The sequence below is a fragment of the Lynx canadensis genome, chromosome E2 (assembly GCF_007474595.2).
Source record: "Lynx canadensis isolate LIC74 chromosome E2, mLynCan4.pri.v2, whole genome shotgun sequence".
Taxonomy (NCBI): domain Eukaryota; kingdom Metazoa; phylum Chordata; class Mammalia; order Carnivora; family Felidae; genus Lynx; species Lynx canadensis.
The window spans coordinates 58,054,790-58,076,002 of NC_044317.1; the positions used below are offsets into that span (position 1 = coordinate 58,054,790).

At 61.3% G+C, this 21,213-nt stretch overlaps 3 protein-coding genes across 5 annotated transcripts; 1 reads left to right on the plus strand and 2 right to left on the minus strand.

The window, feature by feature from the left end:
- The first annotated feature begins 988 nt into the window (after nt 1–988).
- On the plus strand, nt 989–12,958 carry LENG8 (leukocyte receptor cluster member 8). 2 transcript variants are annotated; one of them, XM_030298240.1, is made up of 16 exons: nt 989–1,111; nt 2,707–2,799; nt 3,490–3,664; nt 4,047–4,148; nt 4,920–5,030; nt 5,835–6,087; nt 6,296–6,437; nt 6,698–6,886; nt 7,282–7,560; nt 7,649–7,789; nt 7,935–8,220; nt 8,934–9,035; nt 9,115–9,183; nt 9,274–9,403; nt 9,486–9,693; nt 11,676–12,958. In XM_030298240.1, exons 2-16 carry the CDS (start codon nt 2,762–2,764, stop codon nt 11,836–11,838), a joined length of 2,388 nt encoding a protein of 795 aa, XP_030154100.1. In that variant the 5' UTR covers nt 989–1,111; nt 2,707–2,761; the 3' UTR covers nt 11,839–12,958. The 2 variants fall into 2 exon arrangements, with proteins under 2 accessions (XP_030154100.1, XP_030154099.1); XM_030298239.1 differs by lacking the exon at nt 11,676–12,958 and having other exon boundaries at nt 9,486–11,408.
- LENG9 (leukocyte receptor cluster member 9) lies at nt 12,735–14,692 on the minus strand. Its single transcript, XM_030298293.1, has one exon. The coding sequence runs from the start codon at nt 14,670–14,672 to the stop codon at nt 13,050–13,052; it is 1,623 nt and encodes a 540-aa protein (XP_030154153.1). The 5' UTR covers nt 14,673–14,692; the 3' UTR covers nt 12,735–13,049.
- A 1,280-nt stretch (nt 14,693–15,972) lies between these two features.
- CDC42EP5 (CDC42 effector protein 5) lies at nt 15,973–21,012 on the minus strand. 2 transcript variants are annotated; one of them, XM_030298397.1, is made up of 3 exons: nt 20,672–21,012; nt 20,283–20,418; nt 15,973–16,434 (listed from the first exon to the last, which is right to left on the minus strand). In XM_030298397.1, the coding sequence occupies exon 3, from the start codon at nt 16,432–16,434 to the stop codon at nt 15,973–15,975; it is 462 nt and encodes a 153-aa protein (XP_030154257.1). In that variant the 5' UTR covers nt 20,283–20,418; nt 20,672–21,012. The 2 variants fall into 2 exon arrangements, 1 of the variants encoding a protein (XP_030154257.1); XR_003965162.1 differs by lacking the exon at nt 15,973–16,434 and adding an exon at nt 16,795–16,847 and having other exon boundaries at nt 20,672–20,986.
- Nucleotides 21,013–21,213: the final 201 nt, after the last annotated feature.

Genomic DNA, 21,213 nt, shown 5'->3' on the forward strand with positions numbered 1-21,213 from the left:
AAAGTAAAAATCAAATAAAGCTGCAGTTAACAGTAATGTGCCAATGTTGGTTTCTTGGATTAGCAAATATACTACAATAATGCGAGATAACAGCATTAAGAGAAAACGGGTGTAGGATACACAGAACTCTGAATTATCTTTGCAACTTTTTGTACACCCAAAACTAACCTAAAACAAAGTTTTCTTTTTAAAGAGAGAAGACAGAAAAAGATCAACTATGCTAATTAAAATGATACGCAGTCATCAACAGAAAAGTTTCTAATAGTAAAACACGGGAAGGAAACGGCTTCTGAAATAATTATTCTATTGCCTATTATGCGTACATTGAGCGGTCCCTGAGCCGGACTGGATCGTGCCACCGGTCAGGATCCAGGATGGAAACAAAGGGCACCCTGCTACCTGCCAGGTCCACATTTCCCAGCGTGGCACCACTGCCCTTCCAGGGTGTGCCACCTGCCCACCTGTACAGACCCATCAGCTTAGTCCAGGACCCCGCACGCGTTTACTCCGCCGCGGCCACCTGCTCCCCCCGTGCTCCCGCGGTGGTCCCCAGGCCTTTCCCGTCGCCCGCCTCCGTGCGTTTGCAGGCGTTCTCGGCCGGGGGCGCCTGGCAGTTTCAAGCAGTAGGGAAGCTCCCTTTCCCGGAGGCTGTTCTCACCCCCTTTCTTCGACTTCACCATTCTCTGCCCCGGGCTTCCACAGCTGTACGGCAGGTAGTCTCACATCCCTCCTCACGCTACTCTGTGTCTGGAAACAACGGCGGCTACCACTCACTGAGCCGAGACCCGGTTGCGTGTGCCGGCACAACGCCGGCCGACCCCGCCGGGCGTGTCCCCTCGGGGCCACCGTCCCCACCCTAGTCTTCCGGCTTGCCTTAAACGCCCACGCGTCCTTGCGCAAGCGGGGGGCGGGCTCAAGTCAAGCTCGAGGCGCCCATTGGCTGTGCTGTGTCGAGGGAGGTGGGGCGAGGCCTCCGTGTGACGTCAGGACGCTGCGGTCAGAACGTCGAAGCCCAAGGAAGACAAGAACCAGCCGGGTCGCGAGCAGTTCTGCGGCCGTGTCGCTGTCGCCTTGGGCCGCTGCTGACGATTCTAGGGGACAAACTGCTGAGGTGGGTGTGGGGAGCGGTGGGCGGTCGGGTGGGGACGGCGTTTCCTTCCGGCCCTCCACCCAGCGGGTCCTGAGGCCTAGGTCGGCCGTCGCACCAACGGACGCCGCGCGCGAGCGACGACAGGGTGTGGCGGGCCCGGGAGGCCACTGCGCTTGCGCACCCTGGCGCTTGCGCGGTCGGCCTCGGCTCCCCGCCCCCGCTCTCGGAATTTCTGGGCCCCGAGCGCCCCCCTCCCTCAATCCCTATTGACCGGGTTGTTCCACCGGGAGGATGGGGTTGCCCCGGGCGACGCGCGGTCCCGGCACCTTATTCCCCCCCCCCCCCCCACCCCCGGAGACGCGGTGCGCACGCGCGGCACGGCCGGGGCAGTGGCTCTGGAGCCGGTCGCCGGGATCTCGACGGGCTCTTTCTTCACCTGACGCCTTAGCCCCCTCCGGGCCTGCGGGATGGCCAGGTGCCCCTCGTGGCCGGTGCCGGTCAGACCAGCCCAGGACCCTCCGAGCCTCCCTCCCCCACCCCAGGCCTTACACCCACCCTCCTTTCTGTCTCGGGCCTCCCTCATTCGCTGTGCCCGCTCACTGTCCCCACTCATCACCTCCTGCCCCTCCCCCCGCCCCCCAATCTCTTTCCTCTTTCAGATTTTTCTTAGGGTTTCTTCCAACTCCAGATTGCTGTTCCTGTCCCCTCCCTTCTTGTGGGACTGTGGGGTTCTCCAGCGGAGACTCGCCTTTGAGCCCCCTATACTTCTCAGCCCCTCGAGTTTTGCCCCCAAGGCACCCCCCTTCACTTTCTTGCAGTCTTTTCTCCTCCAGTCTTAGTTTCCTGAAGACGTTCTGGACGTTTTCAGGCATCTCCAAAGCTTTCTCTCCAGACCGCAACAGGGGATCGCCTCTTCTGGCCGCTGTTAGGAACCGCGTATATAGGCTTGTCCTCTGACCTTGGGGACTTCTCTGACTTCAGGCTCCCTGAAAGCTTTCTGAGAACACGTTCCTTCATTTTAGCGCCCCCCCCCCACCCCCCACCATCGTGGGCATCCTCCACTTCTCCCTGTTTCTTGGAGTAACTTACAGAAGCCCCCTTTCTCTCAGATATTTTTTTTCCATCTGTTCTCCTGAGTTCTCTCTAGGTTCCCATAGATGCTTCCCTGTTTGCAGCCTGAAGAGTTATGTAGACTTTGTTTTTCCAAGCATCCTTTTTCTTCTGCTGCTTCTCAGAAGCTGTCTTCCTCTCTGGATTTCTTTTCAGCCCTTACCCGAGGCCCCCCACCCTGCCCGCTGGACCTTTCTTCCGTCTCAGGGTTTCCCTCGAATCTTCCCTTTTCCCATGTGGGTTTCAGGCACTCCTCTTTCCCTTTGGGAAATTTCTTCAGACTTCCCTGTTTTCAAATCCTTCATTTTCCAGCCAGAACACTGCAGGGTGGTGGAGATCTTCCCCTCACACAGAAGCCCTTTGATTCCACACCCAGAATTCTCTCCTAACTTCTCAGTCGCTCCTTTTGTGCCGGGCTCCTCGTGAGCCCGGCTCCTCCAGTCCCCCACTTTGTGACTTGTTTCTTGCGTCTTCGCAAGTCTCTCTAACTCCTCTTTTTCTCATAGACGGTGAAAAAGCAGTCTGGCTCCTGAGGTCCACCCCTTATGCCCCAAGGTCCAGATGGCGGCCAACGTGGGTGATCAACGTAGCACGGATTGGTTAGTGTGGCTGGAGGGGCGGAGGCCAGAGGGGAGGGCGAGAGGAAGCAAGAGCCAGTGTTGTCCTCAGGGACGGCAGCGCACACAGTGTGGTGGAGTGGGGATGAGGGCTTCTTCTGGCCACCAGGGTCAGGGGAGCACTGGGTTGCAGGGTGGAGAGGGTCGGGTCTTCACCTCTCTGAGCACTGTTTTAAATTCACAGTACGGTGCTTATTTCATAAAACTGCAAGAATTCATTCAGTGAGCTGTGATTAAGGGGCAGACTCCAACGCCTCAAATACTTGTGTGTTTCTGCTAATACCTGGTCTTTTCCAAAACAGCGTGATCATGACTTGCTGGCTGGGGAGGTGTCAGCCAGAACTGACCAATGAAACATTTAGGCCTACTAGGCACCAGATGCTATGTTAACTTCTGTGGGTACTGGTAATCTTTTTGTCTGATTTGTAAGAACTGCTGTGTGGTAGGCACCTGTAGCGCCTTGGGTCTCTAATCTATCTCTCACAGAAAGGTGTGACGCAGAAACTAGGTGTCGGCGTATTACGATGAAAGTATATTCTGGATTAAAAAAAACCTTGGCTCCAGTAGGTGGTGCGAGGGAGATCTAGGACTCAAGCCCGGGTATGTGCCTGCCTCCACCTTGCCCACCGTGCACAGGGAAAAGAGAGACGACCAGTGTCCCTTCTCTTGCAGGTCCTCTCAGTACAGCATGGTGGCCGGGGCAGGCAGAGAGAATGGCATGGAGACTCCTATGCATGAGAACCCGGAGTGGGAGAAGGCCCGCCAGGCTCTGGCCAGCATCAGCAAAGCAGGAGCTGCCGGCAGCTCCACCAAGGCCAGCAGCAACGGGCCCGTGGCCAGCGCACAAGTGAGGAGGCACACAGTGCCTGGGTAGCCTGTGGGGGGGTTGCTAGGGGAGGGACACGCTTGGTATTCTCTGGTATCACGAGGACAGGGCGCCCCGAAGATGTCCTGGGAGCCTTCAGGTGAGGGGGGCAAAGTGTGTTCTGCTTGGAGAGCTTAGGGCACCTCCCGGTCCTCGTCCCAGGGGATCCAGCCTGAAGAGGGGAATGTGTCCGGGGTCTCCGAGGTGACCCACGATCATTGGCCGGGGCCGTGGCTCTCTGGAGAGAGGCGGACCCAGTGTCGCTCCTTCGCTCTTAACCGCTGTCGTCCGGGCTCCGTTTGGGGGGCCGCAGGGCCTGTGGGCTCTTGCTGCCAATGCTCATGGCGTGTGTCCCTCTCCCCAGTACGTGTCACAGGCAGAAGCCTCGGCTCTGCAGCAGCAGCAGTACTACCAGTGGTACCAGCAGTATAACTACGCCTACCCTTACAGCTACTACTACCCCATGGTGAGTGCCCGGCCCGGCGGGGCAGGTGCCGCGCTGGGGTGCGGGAGAGGTGTCGGGACGGGGGCCAGGGCCAGCCGGCGGCCCGAAGACAGCAGCGACAAATTCTGGAAAATCTTCCGCTGGCGCCTCGCCCACAAGATCAAGTTCAGGGTGCCTCCTGGGACCTGCCTCCCCTGCTTCTGGCCGCTTCCGTCCCCACGCTCATTCCACCGCTGCGCAGAGACCTCCTAGGTCTTTCACGCTCGACGTGCACCTGTGCTCTGTTTTAGCTCTCTTCCCACGTTCCCGTGCCTGTCTGCGTCCTCGCCTTGCCGAGGGCTGCCCAGGTCGTGCCTCACAGAGCCCCGTCCTCTGGCAGACTTGAGTAGTTAGAGCAGTTCCACCCACCCCTGCCCCACGTCTTCCCTGGGCCTTTTTTTCTTTCATGGTGCTTACTGCTGGACACGCTACGTATTTGCCTACGATGACTGCACCTGTTTTGAGCGCGGGCTTCGTTAGAGCATGGTTTTTTATTTATTTACTCTTTTGGGGGGGCCCTGTCGTGCTTAGAAAAGTTGGTGCTCAGTAGATATTTTCTATAACGGAACGGGATCGATCGAGGTTCCCATTTTATTTTAGTTTTCTTTAAGAGAATTGGGTGCATTTATGCAGCGGAAAGGAAGAAATAGAAAGGGGAAGTGGGGCATCACAGATTGCGTGTGGCTCCCCAGCGGGCAGGATGACAGGGACGGCACCGTGCCTGCGCTGACCCTTCTTTCCGTGCCTTTGCAGAGCATGTACCAGAGCTACGGCTCCCCCTCCCAGTACGGCGTGGCCAGCTCCTATGGCTCCGCCACCCCCCAGCAGCCATCGGCACCCCAGCACCAGGGGACTCTGAACCAGGTAATGCCCGTACCCGGCTCCTCGGAATGTTGAAGAAGGGGAGTACGGTTTTTCTGAGCGGGCGAGCAGTGGGCACACCTGCATCATTTAAGCCACCCGCCCCCTGCCTTCTCTCCTGCCGGGCAACTCCTCATCTGATAACGAGGAGGGCAAAGTGTAGCTTTTGAAAGGGAGGGTCTGGGGCTTGGGCACGGTCTGGGGCCTGGGGCCGGGTGCTGGGGCGGTGGCGGGAGCAGTGTGCAGCGTGGCGGCCCGTCTTCCCGATTTCCGCCCAGCGCGTGCACACATACCTGCACAGCCACATCCGCGGTCTGGCCTTGGCGTTTAGCGTGCGGTGGGGAGTGTGGAGCTGGTGCCGGGGAGGTGCGTGGGCCTGGCCCAGAACCCCAGCTCCCCCTCCGGTGGTGTCGTTACGAGCCACGTGATACCTCTGCATCTCTGCCAGTCCTGTCATTTCCTCACAGAGCTCCCATGAGTGTGTGTGATCACTTCTGTGCTTTGACTGGCACGCGGGATAGGCTCAGACAGGAACCACCGGGTGACGTGCTGTTGGGCCAGTGCTCACATGGGGGTGGGCTGCAGGGTTTAATGCCTACTGCTGCCATTCAACAGCTGGGGGCCAGAGGAGGGCAGCTCCGGGTCTGAGCCTGAGCCTTGTCAGCTGTCTGCGGGCTCGGGACAGCGAGGTGCGGGAGGGTCGTGGCACAGGGTCGAGGGCTGAGTGGTGCTGTGATCGTGCAGGGCAGTGTGAGGGCCGGCACAGAGGCCTCTGCTCCCGCCCTCAGTGCCTGCTTCCTCCGCCAGCCCCCAGTCCCCGGCATGGAAGAAAGCATGTCCTACCAGGCACCCCCTCAGCAGCTGCCGGCAGCCCAGCCCCCTCAGCCCTCCAGCACCCCGCACGGGGCTCATACTCTGAACAGCGGCCCCCAGCCTGGAACAGCCCCTGCCACACAGCACAGCCAGGCAGGGCCGGCCTCCGGCCAGGCCTATGGGCCACACACCTACTCTGAGCCTGCCAAGCCCAAGAAGGGCCAACAGCTGTGGAACCGGATGAAGCGTAAGTCGGCGGTAGACTTTGGAGAGGAGAGCCCGCGGGGTCCAGAAGTAGGCGTGGGGTGCATGGTGTGCTGGTCCGTCCTGGGCTGTTGGGCACCCCCAGGCTTTGGGTGCGGGTGACCCGGAGCTGGGCGCCTCCCGTTCCTGGGGCTGGGGCGGTCTGAGGTGGGCCGGGGTGAGGCCTAACTCCGCTTTTGCGGTCCCCACAGCAGCCCCTGGGACTGGCGGTCTCAAGTTCAACATTCAGAAACGGCCCTTTGCCGTCACCAGCCAGAGCTTCAGCTCCACCTCAGAGGGTCAGCACGGCAGCTTCGGCCCCCAGCCGAACCCGGAAAAAGCCCAGAACCACCGGTGAGGGCCGCCTCCTCGCTGCTGTCCCCGCTCCCTCGCCTCTGGTCAGCCGGTGCGCTCTGCACCCAGACTCCGTCGGCTCCTCCAGAAATGGGGTGGGGTCCTCCTTCCCTCTTGGCTGCCATGAGCGGGAAATGAGAGGGGAGAGAAGGCGCTTGAACCGTGTCTGGCACGTGTCAGCTCTGCAAGCGGCGGCGATGACGGAGTCTGTCGCGCTGTGCGGTGCTGCCCGGCTGAGCCCCACGTGTGCCCCTTCCCAGGGGGAGCCTGTCCGGGAAGCCCGACGATTGGCCGCAGGACATGAAGGAGTATGTGGAGCGCTGCTTCACTGCCTGCGAGTCGGAGGAGGACAAGGACCGGACCGAGAAGCTGCTCAAGGAGCTGCTGCAGGCCCGGCTGCAGGACGGCTCCGCCTACACCATCGACTGGAGCCGGGAGCCCCTGCCGGGGTTAGTCCGGGCAGGGGGTGCGGCTAAGGGCGGTTCTGGGTGCCGGAGCGGAGACCCGCAGACCTGGGTCCCCGGAGCCCTGAGAATGAGCCGGGAGGTCGGACCCCGGGGTGGAAGGCCAGGAGGGGAGAGCTGAGGCGCAGGCGCTGCCTGGGGATGAGATCCTGGGTGGGAGGGAGGTCCTGCGGGCTCCCGGGCGCCTGGGGCTCAGCAGCGGAGAGCACTCTCTAGACAGAGGAAGCCTGGGGTTTGCCTCCCGGTTTTGCAGTGTGTTAGCTGAGTCGCCTGGGTAAGTTCCTTTCCCGCCTGAGGTGGTGTGTCCCTGGGGTGGCCGGCAGATGCTGGGGACGGTGGGGGCACTGGGTTGGTGATGCCCTGCCCTGCTATATCCTCAGGCTGACCCGGGAGCCTGTGGCTGAGAGTCCCAAGAAGAAGCGGTGGGAGGCCCCTAGCAGCCTACATCCTCCCAGGGGGGCAGGCTCAGCGACAAGGGGCGGGGGTGCCCAGTCCCAGCGAGGGACACCGGGGGCTGGGGGTGCTGGCCGAGCCCGGGGCAGCAGCTTCGCCAAGTTTGGCAACCGCAATGTCTTCATGAAGGACAACAGCTCCTCCTCCAGCACGGACTCGCGCTCCCGTTCCTCCTCCCGGTCCCCCACCCGCCACTTCCGCAGAAGGTGCGAGGACTCGGGGATGGGGGGCGGGGCTCGGGGCTTGCGGGGAAGCAGCCGTTCCAGGCCTCACCTTCCTGCTGCTTCTGTGCAGTGACTCCCACTCGGATTCAGACAGTTCTTACTCAGGGAATGAGTGTCACCCTGTGGGTCGCCGGAACCCACCCCCTAAGGGCCGAGGAGGTCGGGGGGCCCACATGGATCGAGGCCGAGGCAGGGCGCAGCGTGGGAAGAGGTGAGACTTGGGTCAGGTGGCGGGGGGGGGGGGGGGTGCGGCGCCAAGATCCGGGTTCCTGGGAGGAAGAGGGCTGTGTTCTTGGGGATTATCGGGCGAGGCAGCCGGTGATCTCGGCCGCATTCACTCGTGATCTCTCTCCCAGGCATGACCTGGCTCCCACCAAGCGCAGCCGGAAAAAGATGGCTGCGCTGGAGTGCGAGGACCCTGAGCGTGAGCTGAAGAAGCAGAAGCGGGCTGCCCGCTTCCAGCACGGACACTCCCGCCGCCTGCGCCTCGAGCCCCTGGTGCTGCACATGGGCAGCCTGGAGAGCAGCGGCGCGGACCCCGACTGGCAGGAGCTACAGATCGTGGGCACCTGCCCTGACATCACCAAGCACTACCTGCGCCTCACCTGTGCTCCCGACCCGTCCACTGTGCGCCCTGTGGCGGTAAGTGCCTGGGAGGGGCAGGTCCCCCTGCGGGGCCACCTCCGGCACAGGGGGCTGTGGGTGGCGGCAGGAGCCTGTGGCTGCGCAGGGACGTGCTCTGGAGCCTGGGTCCCGGTCACGTGGCCTCCTCGGGAGACTTCCTCGGCTCTGAGCAGCCGTCTCCTGTTGAGGAGGCAGGGGGAGGGAAGCCGCCTCCCCAGGCCAGCGCTTTGGGAGACGGGTGATCGTGCCACTGTGCTCTCTGCCGGGCGGCGGCAGCGTGGCTGACCCTGTGCCCAGGGTACACGCTGATGTGGGCAGCTGGGGCTCGGGAGCTGGCACTCTTGCCGAGTGTTTTGGGTTCCTTATGAAGTTGGTAGCAAGATGCTAAGTGGCTTTGATGTTGCACTTTTTTTCCTATACACGGAGCTTAAGAAATTGTAATGGGTGGGGCGCCTGGGTGGCTCAGTCGGTTGAGCGTCTGAATTTGGCTTGGGTCATGATCTCGCGGTTTGTGAGTTCAAGCCCCGCATCAGGCTCTGGTGCTGACAGCCTGGAGCCTGCTCTGGGTTCTGTGTCCCCCTTTCTCTCCACCCCACCCCTGCTTGTGCTTTGCCTCTCTGTCTTTCAAAAATGAATAAACGTTAAAAAAAAAAAAGAAGTAACGGGTGTTAGTTATAGCCTTGCTCACCTTGCTAAAAGCACACTGAGCCTTAATTTGGATCCCTTCCCAGGTTTTGAAAAAGTCACTGTGCATGGTCAAGTCCCACTGGAAAGAAAAGCAGGACTACGCCTTTGCCTGCGAGCAGATGAAGTCGATTCGGCAGGACCTGACGGTGAGGGGGGTGCTGGGAGGGCCTTGCCGTGGTGAGTCCTGGCCTGCCCTGGCCTCACCGCTCCCCCCTGCTGTTCCAGGTGCAAGGCGTGCGGACAGAGTTCACGGTGGAGGTGTATGAGACGCACGCCCGCATCGCCTTGGAGAAGGTGAGTGGGGTGCCGGGGCCCTCTCGGGCTCTTTGGGGCTCCCTGTCCTGGCCTCACTCTCTTTCTCGTTCTCCGCACCCGGGGCTCCAGGGCGATCACGAGGAGTTCAACCAGTGCCAGACGCAGCTCAAGTCGCTGTACGCCGAGAACCTACCCGGCAACGTGGGCGAGTTCACCGCCTACCGGGTCCTCTACTACATCTTCACCAAGAACTCAGGAGGTGGGAGGCGCCGCCTGCAGGTCGGGCTGGCCCCAGGCCCCCAGGGTTGGGTGCTGCTGACCCCGTTTGTCTCGGGCCCCAGACATCACCACGGAGCTGGCGTACCTGACTCGGGAACTGAAGGCAGACCCTTGCGTGGCCCACGCCTTGGCACTGAGGGCAGCCTGGGCTCTGGGCAACTACCACCGCTTCTTCCGGCTCTACTCTCACGCACCCTGCATGTCCGGGTACCTGGTGGACAAGTTTGCAGACCGGGAGCGCAGAGCTGCCCTCAAGGCGATGATCAAAACGTATGTGAAGCTGGGTTCTCTCCCTGCCCCCTCTTCTCTGCCGGCCCCGCCGCCGTCCACCCCTTCTCCCCTCTGCCCTCCGCACCCTCCTGGGCTCCTATCCCCGGGCCTGTGGTCCTCTCTGCCCGTCTCTTCTTTCCACATATGCTCTGCTCCCCAGTCCCTCCTGCTTCCCTTCACTCAGTTCGTCCTCTGCGTCTCCTGTGTCCCCCACTCTGTCTCGCTGCTCCAGGGCGCCCTCTGCACCCCTCTGAGTCTCTGTTTCTCCTGCTCACGTCACCCCGGACCCTGGTTTGTCTTCTTGCTCTGGGCTCTTGGTTTCCTTCCTCCGAGGTCTCTGTTCACCTTTGAAGGCTCTCCCGTCACTGAGCTCCCACTCGGTAGAGACAGACTAGGAAGGACGGCCCTGCTCTTGGTAGCCTCTGATCTAATGGGACGAGACCCCGTTTGTTTCTGAGCTCCTTAAAGAGTGCAGAGTGTTTAGGGAGACCCGTGTGATTCGGGGGCAAGCCAGGTCAGGGCGGTTCTCTGTTCAATAGATGTCACTGGTGCCGTGTGTGTGCGCGTGCGTGCTTGTGCTGGGGAACCTGTGGTCAGGGCGCGGAGGGAGATGCCTCTGGGCGACATGGGGCCAGGTCAGGAGACATTTGTTGTTGTCACAACTAGGGGGTGCTACTGGTGTCTAGTGGGTAGAGCCTCTTGTAGTGCCCAGGATGCCCCATGACGGAGAATTACCCGGCCCCAGTGTCAGTCTTGCCAGGGTTGAAAACCCTTGGTCAGAGGTTGGTAGGTCCAAGGGGCCACATCCATTAGCGTAGCCACAGGGATGGTGTGGAGATGAGGAGACACAGTCACCCTGAAATTAGGAGATGCACACATTCTGGGATCCCGTTCGGGTCCAGAAGATTTGAGGCAGAGCGGAGCCAGGGCAGAGGCCACAGAAGGAGAGACAAGGATGTGGGGCAGAGACACGGAGGCGGCAGGAAACACAGGACACGGTTGCGTACCCAGGGGTGACGGGGAGGTGGTACGTCTGGAGGCCCCGGGGGCTGTCCCTCCGTCTGCCCTCTGCAGCGGGACAGCCGTTCCCAGGGTGTCATGCGGGCAGGCTGGGCCTGGGAGCAGGGGTGCTGCCCTCTCACTGGCCAGACGCTCTCTCTCACCCCTTCCTTACTCCCTGGCAGACACGTCCCTCCCTCCCAGAGCTTCCAGAACCAAGTCCTGGCAGGGTGTGCGGGAGGCCAGCTCAGATGTGGGGAGAAATAGGCTGTCTCGTGCCCCCCGTGGCTATCAAGGGCCACCATGCGGCATGGGCGTGAGGCATCTGTCCTCTCTGCCGCTTGCTCCCTGTGCGATTTGGAGCTCCGGGTTCGTTCGTGTGTGTTTGTAAAGGGTAGGGGTGACACGGTTTCTGGGAGCGAGCTCAGCCAGTTCACAGCCGTTTTCTGGAACGTGCCAAGTCTCTTGTGTGCAACTGCAAGTGACTGTTGCCAGTGTGCCAGGGTGTAGTGGGGGTTGACCCTGTGCCCAGGGTTCCCGAGGCACTTAGACCCAGGCAGGGCGGGTTCCCCAGAATAGCTGTCAGACCTGCCACCCGTGCCCATGCCCGTGCCCTCGGGTCACTCCCTCTGCCTGGCCCCTGCCCTTGGGCCAAAGCGGGCCCTCTTCTGAGGGCCTGCTCAGGCCCTTGAGCAGCGGAGGAGCCAGCTGGGCCCTTCCCTCCCATCCCCTCTCCTGGGTCCCCCCGTACAGGTAAGTGAGGGTGAAGGGGGGCACAACTGGGGCTGGGGCCACCACCCCTGCCCCGGGCCCCCCCAAGCCCCTGGAGGTGGGGAGGTCGGGCGGGGGTGGTGATGAGAGGTCAGCAGGTAATGTGCCGAGGAAGCCCTTTGGGTGCCCGAAGGGGGGGCGCCCACTCCCTGCTCGTGGGGCCCTCCCCTGCCCGCCGCCCGCCTCATCACATTCTCCTCTTGTCTCCGTAGCTTCCGCCCTGCGCTGCCAGTCTCCTACCTGCAGGCCGAGCTGGCCTTCGAGGGCGAGGCCGCCTGCCGGGCCTTCCTAGAGCCCCTGGGCCTGGCCTACACGGGCCCGGACAACGCCAGCATCGACTGCCGCCTCAGCCTGGCGCAGCTATCAGCCTTCTGAGCACCAGCGCGGATGGGGGCGGGGTGGGGGCGGGGCTGTGGCTCCCCAGCGCCGCCTTTGCCGATTTTGTTTTTGAGCCATGGACTTGGGTTGTAAATTAATTCACGGGGAGCGGGCTCCAGGAAGAGCCGTCATCCCTGTCCCCGTTTTCCCACCGGGGAGTCTGTACAGAGATTTTTTTCTACATTTTTATTTTTTGTCTCAGAGGGACGGGACTGGGGGAGGAGGGGGTGGGACAGCGGAGGGCTGGGGGCGTGGTCTGTAGGCTGCTCTGTGTCCACCTGCACCTCTACTAATGCTGTCTCAGTGTTTTCTCTCTCTCTCTCTCGAGCTCGTACTCCGGTACCGACCTGGCACCCTGGCCCATCCCATGCCGGGGGGGCCGGAAGAAGACAGGCCGCTCCGCCCGTGCCCGCCTGTGGCGGGGGCACCAGCACACCAGCCCGCCTCCTGCCCCCCGCCCGCCTCACCACAGACTCTTGTTGCCCAGCCCTCCGGGGCCTCAGTGTTCGGGGCTAGGGGAGCCGCGTAGAGACTGTGCCCCACCCTCAGCCCCCCACGCCAGAAATGCCGCCGCCAAGCCGCCGCCACGTCCACGCCGCCACTGCACACTGAGGACTCCGGAGGCCATCATCGCGGGACCTCGGCCGGGCCGCCTCGTCTGCAGTTGTATTAAGTTGTCTCCGTGTCCCTCCTCCCTCCACCCCAGTGTTTCTTCTGGTTTTTTTTTCCTTCCCTCCCTCCTCCTCCTGCTCCCCACCCTTCTTTGGTTCAGCACAGGTAAAACGGTTACCCTCCCTCCCTCCCTCCCTGCCTTCATGGATCACCAGCTCACGTCATGTTTCCTTCTCTTTTCTTTTTGTGTGTGTTTATTTAAGTTATTTTTCTTCCTCCCCTTTTTCTTTTTGGCCCTCCCCCCTCTTCTGCCATGTAACTGGAGGATGTGCAATGAGTTTGCAAACAGCTGGACTGTCAGGCTGCTTCTTTTCCAGATGTTCCTCCTCTGCCTCCCCTCCCTCCCCTCTCCCCTCCCTTCTCCTTCCTTCATTCTTTTCCTTGGATCACTGAGCACCATTTGGAAGCTTGAGAGAAACCAAAATTAAAGAGAGAGAGAGAGAGAGAGAGCACTTTGTCCCTTCCTGCGTGGACTGGGTCTTCTCCTGTTCTTTAGGGTGGAGATCTGCCTCCCCCAGAGGTCTGAGCAGGGGCGGTCACCCCAGGGGCATCTCAGCCAGGGGCCGGTAGGTATCTCCTGCCCTGCCCACGCGGCACAACCAGAGCTTCCCCAGGGGCTGGCTCCCTAGCTCCTGTCCAGGGATGAACTTGGGCTCAGGGAGGCAGACTTGAGAACCTTGGGGCACCTTGGCCAAGGTGAGGTGGGGGTGTAGCCCCCCTAGGGGCTGAACTACTCTGAGCCCCTCCGCCTCTAGCCTCTGTCTCAGCACTTGGGCCATATTTTCCAGGGAGGGGCAGGGAGGGGCACAGAGTACATGGTGCCTCAGGAGAAGCGGGCGCCTAAACCTCACCTGCGGGGGTGCCTGAAGCCCTGGAGCCGAGAGCGCACGCCTCAGTGCACCAAGGGCCGCGGCTACCTCCCCAGGGCCTGCTAGCCTCAGGAGGGCCAGTGTCAGGTGCAGCGCGCCCGCGGGTACCATGAACGCGGCGCACCAGGGCGCGGCTCGGACCAGCTCTTCTTGGGTCCTGGCTACTCTCGCCTGCAGCCCAGGGTCAGTCACCATGAGAGCCACAAAATGCGTGGGGCGGGGCTGGCGAGGCCCCGCGGCCCTGGCCCCAGCGGCCTCTCCGCAGTCTGAGGGCCAGGCCCCAGGACCCCACTCTGCTTCGGTTTCCGGGAAATCTCCCGCGGGCCTTCCCGGGGCAGCCTGGGCCTGCCCCTTCCCGCCCCGTGGCTCCGTGGTCCTGGCTGCGGTGGCTGGCCTCCGCCCCACTTCTAGTTCTGTCCAGTGGGGTGCTCTGTGCTCTTCCACTCGGATGTTGGCAGGGGCGGCCGCTACGCCGCCGAGCGCATCCTTTTCGCCGTGTGCGTCCTGGGCCCCGTGGGTGTCTTCGCCGACGTGGGCATCCTCGCTGTCACGCGCGTCCTTGCCATCATACGCGTCCTGGGGCCCGTGGGCATCCTCGCTGTCACTCGCATTTCGGGCCCCGTGGGCATCTTCGCCGACATGGGCATCCTCACCGTCGTGCGCGTCCTGGGGCCCATGGGCGTCGTCTTCGCCGACATGGGCGTCCTCGCCGTCACGCGTATCCCCAGCCTCAGGGGCGTCTTCGCGGGCACGCGCGTCCTCGCCATCGTGCACGTCCTGGGGCCCGTGGGCGCCTTCGCCGACATGGGCATCCTCACCGTCGTGCGCGCCCCCGCTGTCGAGCGCGTCCAGGATGGTGGGCCCGCGACCGGCCGCCAAGCCCGAGCCGAAGACGTGGTCCGTACGCGAGGCGCGGTCCCACACGAGGCGGCCCCGGAAGCGGAAGTAGCGCACCCGGTGCTGCGGCACAGCCAGCACGCCGGGTCCCAGCGCCGCCAGCGGCTCGTCCCAGCAGAAGGCGCAGAAGGGCTCCTCGCGCACGCCCAGGAAGCGGTCGGCGTAGCCCACAGAGAAGTCGGCAGGGTCGAGGCGCGGGTCCCAGCGGATGCGCTGGATGACGGCCGCGGCCGTGCGCAACGGGGGTTTTTTGGCCCCGGCCTCGGCCTCGCGGCTAGGCTGTGCCGAGGCCGGCGCCCCGGGGTGGGGCTGGCGGCAGCGGGCGCCGAAGCGGCAGCGGCCCTCCAGGAAGAAGCGGCAGGCCGACGGCGGCGACTCGGGCTCGGCCGCCATGGGAGCGGAGTGCGCCGAGAGCGTCTGCGGGCCGCCGCAGGCCCGGCCGTGACGTCACCCGCCCCGCCCCTGCCCCCGCCGCCCCGGGAACGGCGCACGCTCGCTCGCTGAGCCTCCGATCCCGGGCCTGGCGGACCGTTCTCCACGGAGGTGCCCTCAGGCAGTCTGGCCCCCGCCTCCTCCGCGGACCAGCGATTCACGTGTGTGGCCCGCCCCCGCTCCACAGGGTTTACACGCTCGGCACCGCCTCCGGGGTGCCGGCCTCCGTCAGTGCCCTCAAGGAACCGGATCCTCCTCCCTCTGCCGCCTCAGCCCAAAAGATTTACCGGTGTGAGCCCGCCCCCTCTGGGGTCCCAGGGTGCCGGGCTTCGCCCTCCGCCGCGTCTGCGTGCACAGCCCCGCCTCTTCTAAGTTCTTAGAGAGTCTGGCTCCGCCCCCGCCTGGTGATTTGTATGCAGGTCCTGCCCCCTCAGGGGCCCTCGGGGAGGGGGGGTGCCTAGGTTCCACCCTTCGCCTAAGAGTTGCAAGTGTTGCCCCGACCAGCTCTGGCCACTCCCGCCTGCAGCGGGACAGCTGGACCCCGGCAGGCTCAAACTAGGTAGCCGTGACATGGGACGCCGCTGTCGCCCTCGAGCCGACACATCTGGGGCTGGGAGGGTCTCTCCTCCACCAGGACCCAGCCTCTTCCCGGACACTTACCTGTGCGGCCACTCACAGGATAAAGGGCAGCTTCCCCAGGGGGTTCACTGGAGACGCGGGACTGCACTTGGTCCTCTGGAGCGAGTCAGGTGCCCCCCCCCCCCCCCCCCGGAGCGACTCAGCAGCCTCCCGGGCAGCGAGTCACGCCGGCCCGGCCGCAAGTCAGGTGCCCCATCCCCCCTCCGGGAGCGAGTCAGCGGCCCCCTCCTGGAGTGAATCAGGTTGCTTGCTCCCCAGAGCAAGTCAGGCCAGGCCCTCCGTCAAAAGTGATGAATGAATGAGGCTGTGAAAGCCCACACGTGGGGACACCGCCCCTAAAAGGGGCACCGTCTAACCACGCCTCTCCTCTGTTAAAGGGGCCACATCTCACCAGGGCAATCATCCGACCTCGACTTCGGTCCAGTCTTTGCAGGGAATAGAGGTCGAGGTGACACACTTGGCCCTTAAAGGCGCCGGGACCCCATCACGGACACCCCTGCTCCCCCGCCATGTTCCCTTCCTACGTGCAAAATAAACAGGCAGAACCCGGGGCAGAGACCTTAGCCATTTATGTATAAAGAAGTGGGGTGCCAGATGGTAAAAGCATCAGGAACAGGGGTGCCTACAGGCCGATGACGTCGTCCCTCTCGAGGTCCGCGTTGGGGTGGCAGCGGGCCCTGGGGTGCTGTGCCCCAGAGCTGGGGTCCAAGTCGGGCTTGGCGGCAGCGGCCCCCGGGCGCTCCGCGTCCATGACGCCCAGCACCGCGTCCAGCATGGAGGGGCCTAAATCCAGGTGGAAGGACAGCAGCGGGTCGGCGGGCGCGGGCGTGCGGAGGACCGGCGGCGGGGGCTGCGGCACCGCGGGCGGCGGCGCGGAGCGCGGGGCCCCGGCGGGCGGCGCCCGGGGCTCGGGCGGCGGCCCGCCGCCGTGACGGCTCAGGAACGAAGTGTCCCCGAAGGCGTCGCCACCGCGCCCCACGTGCAGCGTGTGCCGGAAGTCGCCGAGCGGCGCGGAGATGGAGAGGGCGCCGCGCTCCGGCCGCTTCTTGGGCTGCGCGGGGCCCAGCTGCTTCAGCACCGGCATCTGCGGGGTAGGGCCGGGTCAGCGCTGCCTCCTCCGGGAGCGAGTGAGTGAGCGAGCGAGGCCGCGTTCCCACCCTGGGCCTAAGGCAGCGAGCGGTTCAAAGGAGGGATTACTTCCATTTGACAGGTGGGGAAACAGCGGCTCCCGGAGGCCCGAGGTCGCAGACCCCAATGGAGGTTGGCCCGCGACCACCACGCCATGCTGATTCCACTAATTACTAATATTCGAGTCTCCCTACAGGCCAGGCAACAGTGCTTCACCGACTCTTCCGAGTGTTTCCTAAACTTGACGGAGAAACTCCGGCTTCTGCCCGACAGAGATTCCCAGGCCCCTTCCCTGAAGGCGGGATGACTTTGTCCATGGAGGGGAGGGACGCAGGCACAGTGCCTGGGACCCACCACACTTGGAGAGGCCTAAGAGAATGTTAAAATGTTTTAATCTATTTTAAAACGTGTGGGAAAGATTTGCCTGTACACCAACACAGCTATAAAATATAAATTAATATATGTCCACGAGACCTTTGCCTAGGGCACAAGCAAGTCCCAATGCAGGCCTGCCTGGAAACTCAAATTCAGGTCTAAGGTGGGCCTGGGAATCTGTATACTTGCACAGCATTTTATCATGAGTATTTGATTCCGAAAGAGACAATATAATGTCTTACTTTTTGCACATTTCTCTAAAAATGAGCAAGAACAGTGCAAATTTGAAGCTGGCTGCTTGTGCACTACAGGAATAGCTGTGTTACTACCTCGTGGCTCCCCTGGGCTCTATGGTACCTGGAAATGCCTGCCAACCTTTGCCCGCATCCTGGAACCTGGCTGTTTTTATGGAACTTTTGGGAGGGGCTTTGATGACCTTGTACTTTTGTTTTAACAGTCACTGTTATCATCATCATCATCATAATAAAAAATCGCCTTTCTGTTTGAATTGAAGCACCACCCTTTGCCAGCTGTATGAGTGGGATAAATTATGTGATTTCTCGATGTCTGTTTCCTCTCTATAAAATGGATAAGGGGCGCCTGGGTGGCTCAGTCGCTTAAGCGTCAGACTTCAGCTCAGGTCATGATCTCACAGTTCGTGAGTTTGAGCCCCGCATCGGGCTCTGTGCTGACAGCTCAGAGCCTGGAGCCTGCTTCAAATTCTATGTCTCCCTCTCTCTCTGCTCCTCCCCCGCTCATGCTCTGTCTCTCCTTCAAAAATAAATAAAAAACATTAAAAAAAATGGATAAAATAACACCACCTTCCTTGAAGGGCATGTAGAAAAATCTCAATTAAAGAAAACTGTACTTGTAATAGTGCCAGCCAATTGGTGGCGCCAGTTGTTGGGGGGGGGGGTGGGGAGGAGGATGTGTCCTCAAATAACTAGAACACAATTTAGATTTGATAAAACCCTATGAAGAAGGTAAAGCAGTCAGCACTATTCTTTCAGTAACTAGCACTCTGGGAAACATCACTGAAAATGCAGAGAAAAATTAAAGCTAAAAGGATTTAAAATAACCATGGCTGGATGCGTTCTGAGGATTGTCCTTTACCCCACCCCAACACACACGCACGTGCGCGCGCGCACACACACACACACACACACACACACACACACTTTACGTTTATTTCCCTGGAAAAACCAGTCTTGATTTTATCACCTCTGTAGTGTTTCTCAAACTCCTCTGACCTCACCTAGATGCGTAAATATATTCTAATTATAACCTGGCACGTAATGGCCTTTCCTCCCCACCACTCCCCCAATAAAAGGGAACAAACATTGGATGAAACAAGACTTACAAGCTAAGGCACTCAGATGTTTTCAATCCTAATCTATTTTATTTGTTTTAAACGCTGACTTTTTCTCATTAATGAATTTCAACCCACAGTGTAAAATAAAAAAAATCTGCTCCCAGAGCTAGTAGGTGCCCATCATTACTGTGGAATGAGCTGCAGGTGAAAAGAACACCGAATGGGGGCGCCTGGGTGGCTCCGTCAGTTGAGCGTCCAACTTCGGCTGGGGTCATGATCTCACGGTTGGTGGGTTCAAGCCCTGTGTCGGGCTCTGAGCTGACAGTTCGGAGCCTGGGGCCTGCTTCAGATTCTCTGTCTCCCTCTCTTTCTGCCTCTCTCCCACTCAGGCTCTCTGTCTCTGTCTCTGTCTCAAAAATTAAATTAAAAAAAAAAAAAAAAAGATCACAGCTCAGCCAACCGCCCAGGTTTCGGTCTGGCTGTGTGGAGTGTGTGGCCTTGGGCAGGTTACTTAACCTTTCTGACCTCATTTCCTCCTGGAAAAAAAAAAAAAAAAAGGAACCTAGGGACATAGGGTGATCCCATAACACGTCACAGTCCCTTTGCAAGAACTGGTGAGATGTTGCCAATAAAGTCTGGGCACAGGACCCAACACACACAGCCAAAGCAGAAGTTCAGTAAATGTTCAGTGGCCACCTTAGATCATTCTCCCAAGTCCCAGAGAAGGACACACTCACAGAGGCAAAGAGACTTGCCCAAGGTCACAAAACCAGCTCTGTGGGACTCCGGAGCCCAGACTTACCACTTCCACTGCCTGCTGCCTCTTGAACTGACCCCTCCCTGGGCAGCTCTCAGCCGCTGGCTCTTCGCCCTGCCCACGCCCTAGCTTGTCCCTCATGCCACCCTTCTGTGGCTCTCCCAGGCCACGTTACCACCATTTTCCCAGTGCCTGGCCAAACACACCTTTCCGTGGGGCCCTGAACTACCTTCCTCAACCTTAAATCTCAGTTTACTCCACTGAAAAATGGGAGTCGGAAAGCCCGTTTGCTAGGTGTACTTGAAAAGTATATTCATGATGCTGATATTGTATTTCCTAAGTCCTTATTCTGGGCCAGGTGGGGGCCTAAATGGTTTACTCAAATAAACAAACTCATTCAATCCTCAGAACAACCCAGTGAGGGGGGGAGACCCTTATTTTACAGATGTGGTGGCTGAGGCACAGAGAGAGGGAGTAACTTGCCGGGAGTCACAGGGCAACAAATCTGGGCGGCCCGGTTTGGACACCAGGCAGAGTCTAAACTTGAGAGTCTAAAGCTGGCCACCCTGTTGCTCACAGACCCCTTTGGATGGGGCGGGTGGGTGTGTTATCCCCATGGAAAAAACAACGTCCGGAGATGCTCTAAAGTCCCGGGATTTCCTGCACCCTTGACCATATCTGTTTGCTTTGCCTTTTTTTTTTTTTTTTTTTTTTTTCCATTCCAGACTGAGCGCAATGAATTAGAAATCGTTTTCGAGCGCGGCCTCTTGGTGCTAGCTCTGAGGGCCTCGGGTAAGTGGCTCCAGCCTCGGTGTCCTCTTAAATAGAAGGCTCTAGTCTCCCTCTAGCAGAGCTGAGTGCTCGACACAATGAGATCATGCTCGGAAAAACTCCGTCAGCCGGCCAAGGCTCGTACAGAGCGCTGTTGTTTGGCGGAGTGCTGGCGCAAGGGTGGGAGCCCGGGGGCCCTGGCCCCGCGACTCGGCCGGGCCGCCCTCCTCCCGCCTCCCTGCGCCCCTGCAGGCCCGCAGCTGCAGCTGCAGGAGAGGAGGGCACAGCTGGTTCACCTCCGTCCCCTCCAGCCCCAGCCCCGCCAAGACGGAAATAACCGCCCGCTCCCGACCCGGCCCGACCGGTTCTCGGCTCTGGGGGAGAGGTGGCCAGGCGGGTGGGGCCGAGGCGGGGCCGGGTCCGCGGGTGGGAGACACCTCCCCCCCCCCCCCCCCCCCCCCCGCCTTGGGCTCGCCGCGCTTGCTGGGGCCACGTGGCTGCCGCCTGCGGTCCCTTCGCGCGTCTTGTCCCGCGTGCCCCCCGGACCTGAGCCGGGGCCCCGGGACCCCGGCTCCCCGCTGCCCCTTACCTCGTGGCCCTCGCGGAGTGGGGCAGGCGCGCTCTCGGGCTCCGACTGGGACGCCCCTCTCCTTGGTTCGGAGCCCGCCTCTGCCTCCGAGTCCCAAGTCCGCTCCTTCTTCCTTTTTCCTCCGGGCGGATCACACCTGGCAAAGTGTCATGCGGGACCTGGAGGGGGGGTCCAGGACCCTGGCGTCCTCCTTCTCAGGACCCCTCCTCTCTCAGGTTCCAGGGGTCCTGCCTCCTACCTCTCTTACTCCTCAGACCCAGGAGTCCCAGGTCCCACCCCGCCCCCCCTCCCTCGGACCCTGGGGTCCAGGGCGCCGACCCTCCCTGCCTCAGACCCAAGGAGTCCGGGCCCCCACCCCTGGCAGGCCCTGGCCTCGGGTCCCTTCTTACCTGCACCGGGGACCGAAGTGTCAGCCCCTCTCGGGGGGCCATGGTAGGAGCCCAAACGGGCCGCGAAGTCACTGCCCAGTCCAGCCCAGTCCCTCTGGGGCAGAGAGGGTTAAGGCCCAGGCCCCTCCCCGCCTTCCTTATCCCCCAAAAGTTTTGCCTCTAGGATTTAAAGGACTAGAAAGTGGTGGTGGAAAAGCAGAGGCCTCCGGGCTGAGTGTGGGGGCGGGCCTGGGCCGGACCGGGTGCGCATAGAGGACACGCAGAAGGGGTGGGGGGATGGACAGGGCGCGCCCCCCTCCCAGCCCAGCCCCTCCTCCTGCCCAGCTTGGAATTTCCTGAAACTGGGGAAGTCTGGCTGTTTAGAAGAGTAATTTCTTCCAGATTGCAGCTGTTGGAGGAGTGTCTGTGGCGTGTGTGTGTGTGTGTGTGTGTGTGTGTGTGTGTAGAGGGAGGGCAGGAGAGAGGGAGGGAGAGGGAGGGAGAGGGAAAGAGAATGTGAGAGAATGAAACAGACAAGGTCCCTGAGCCCGCAGGAGCAGCTC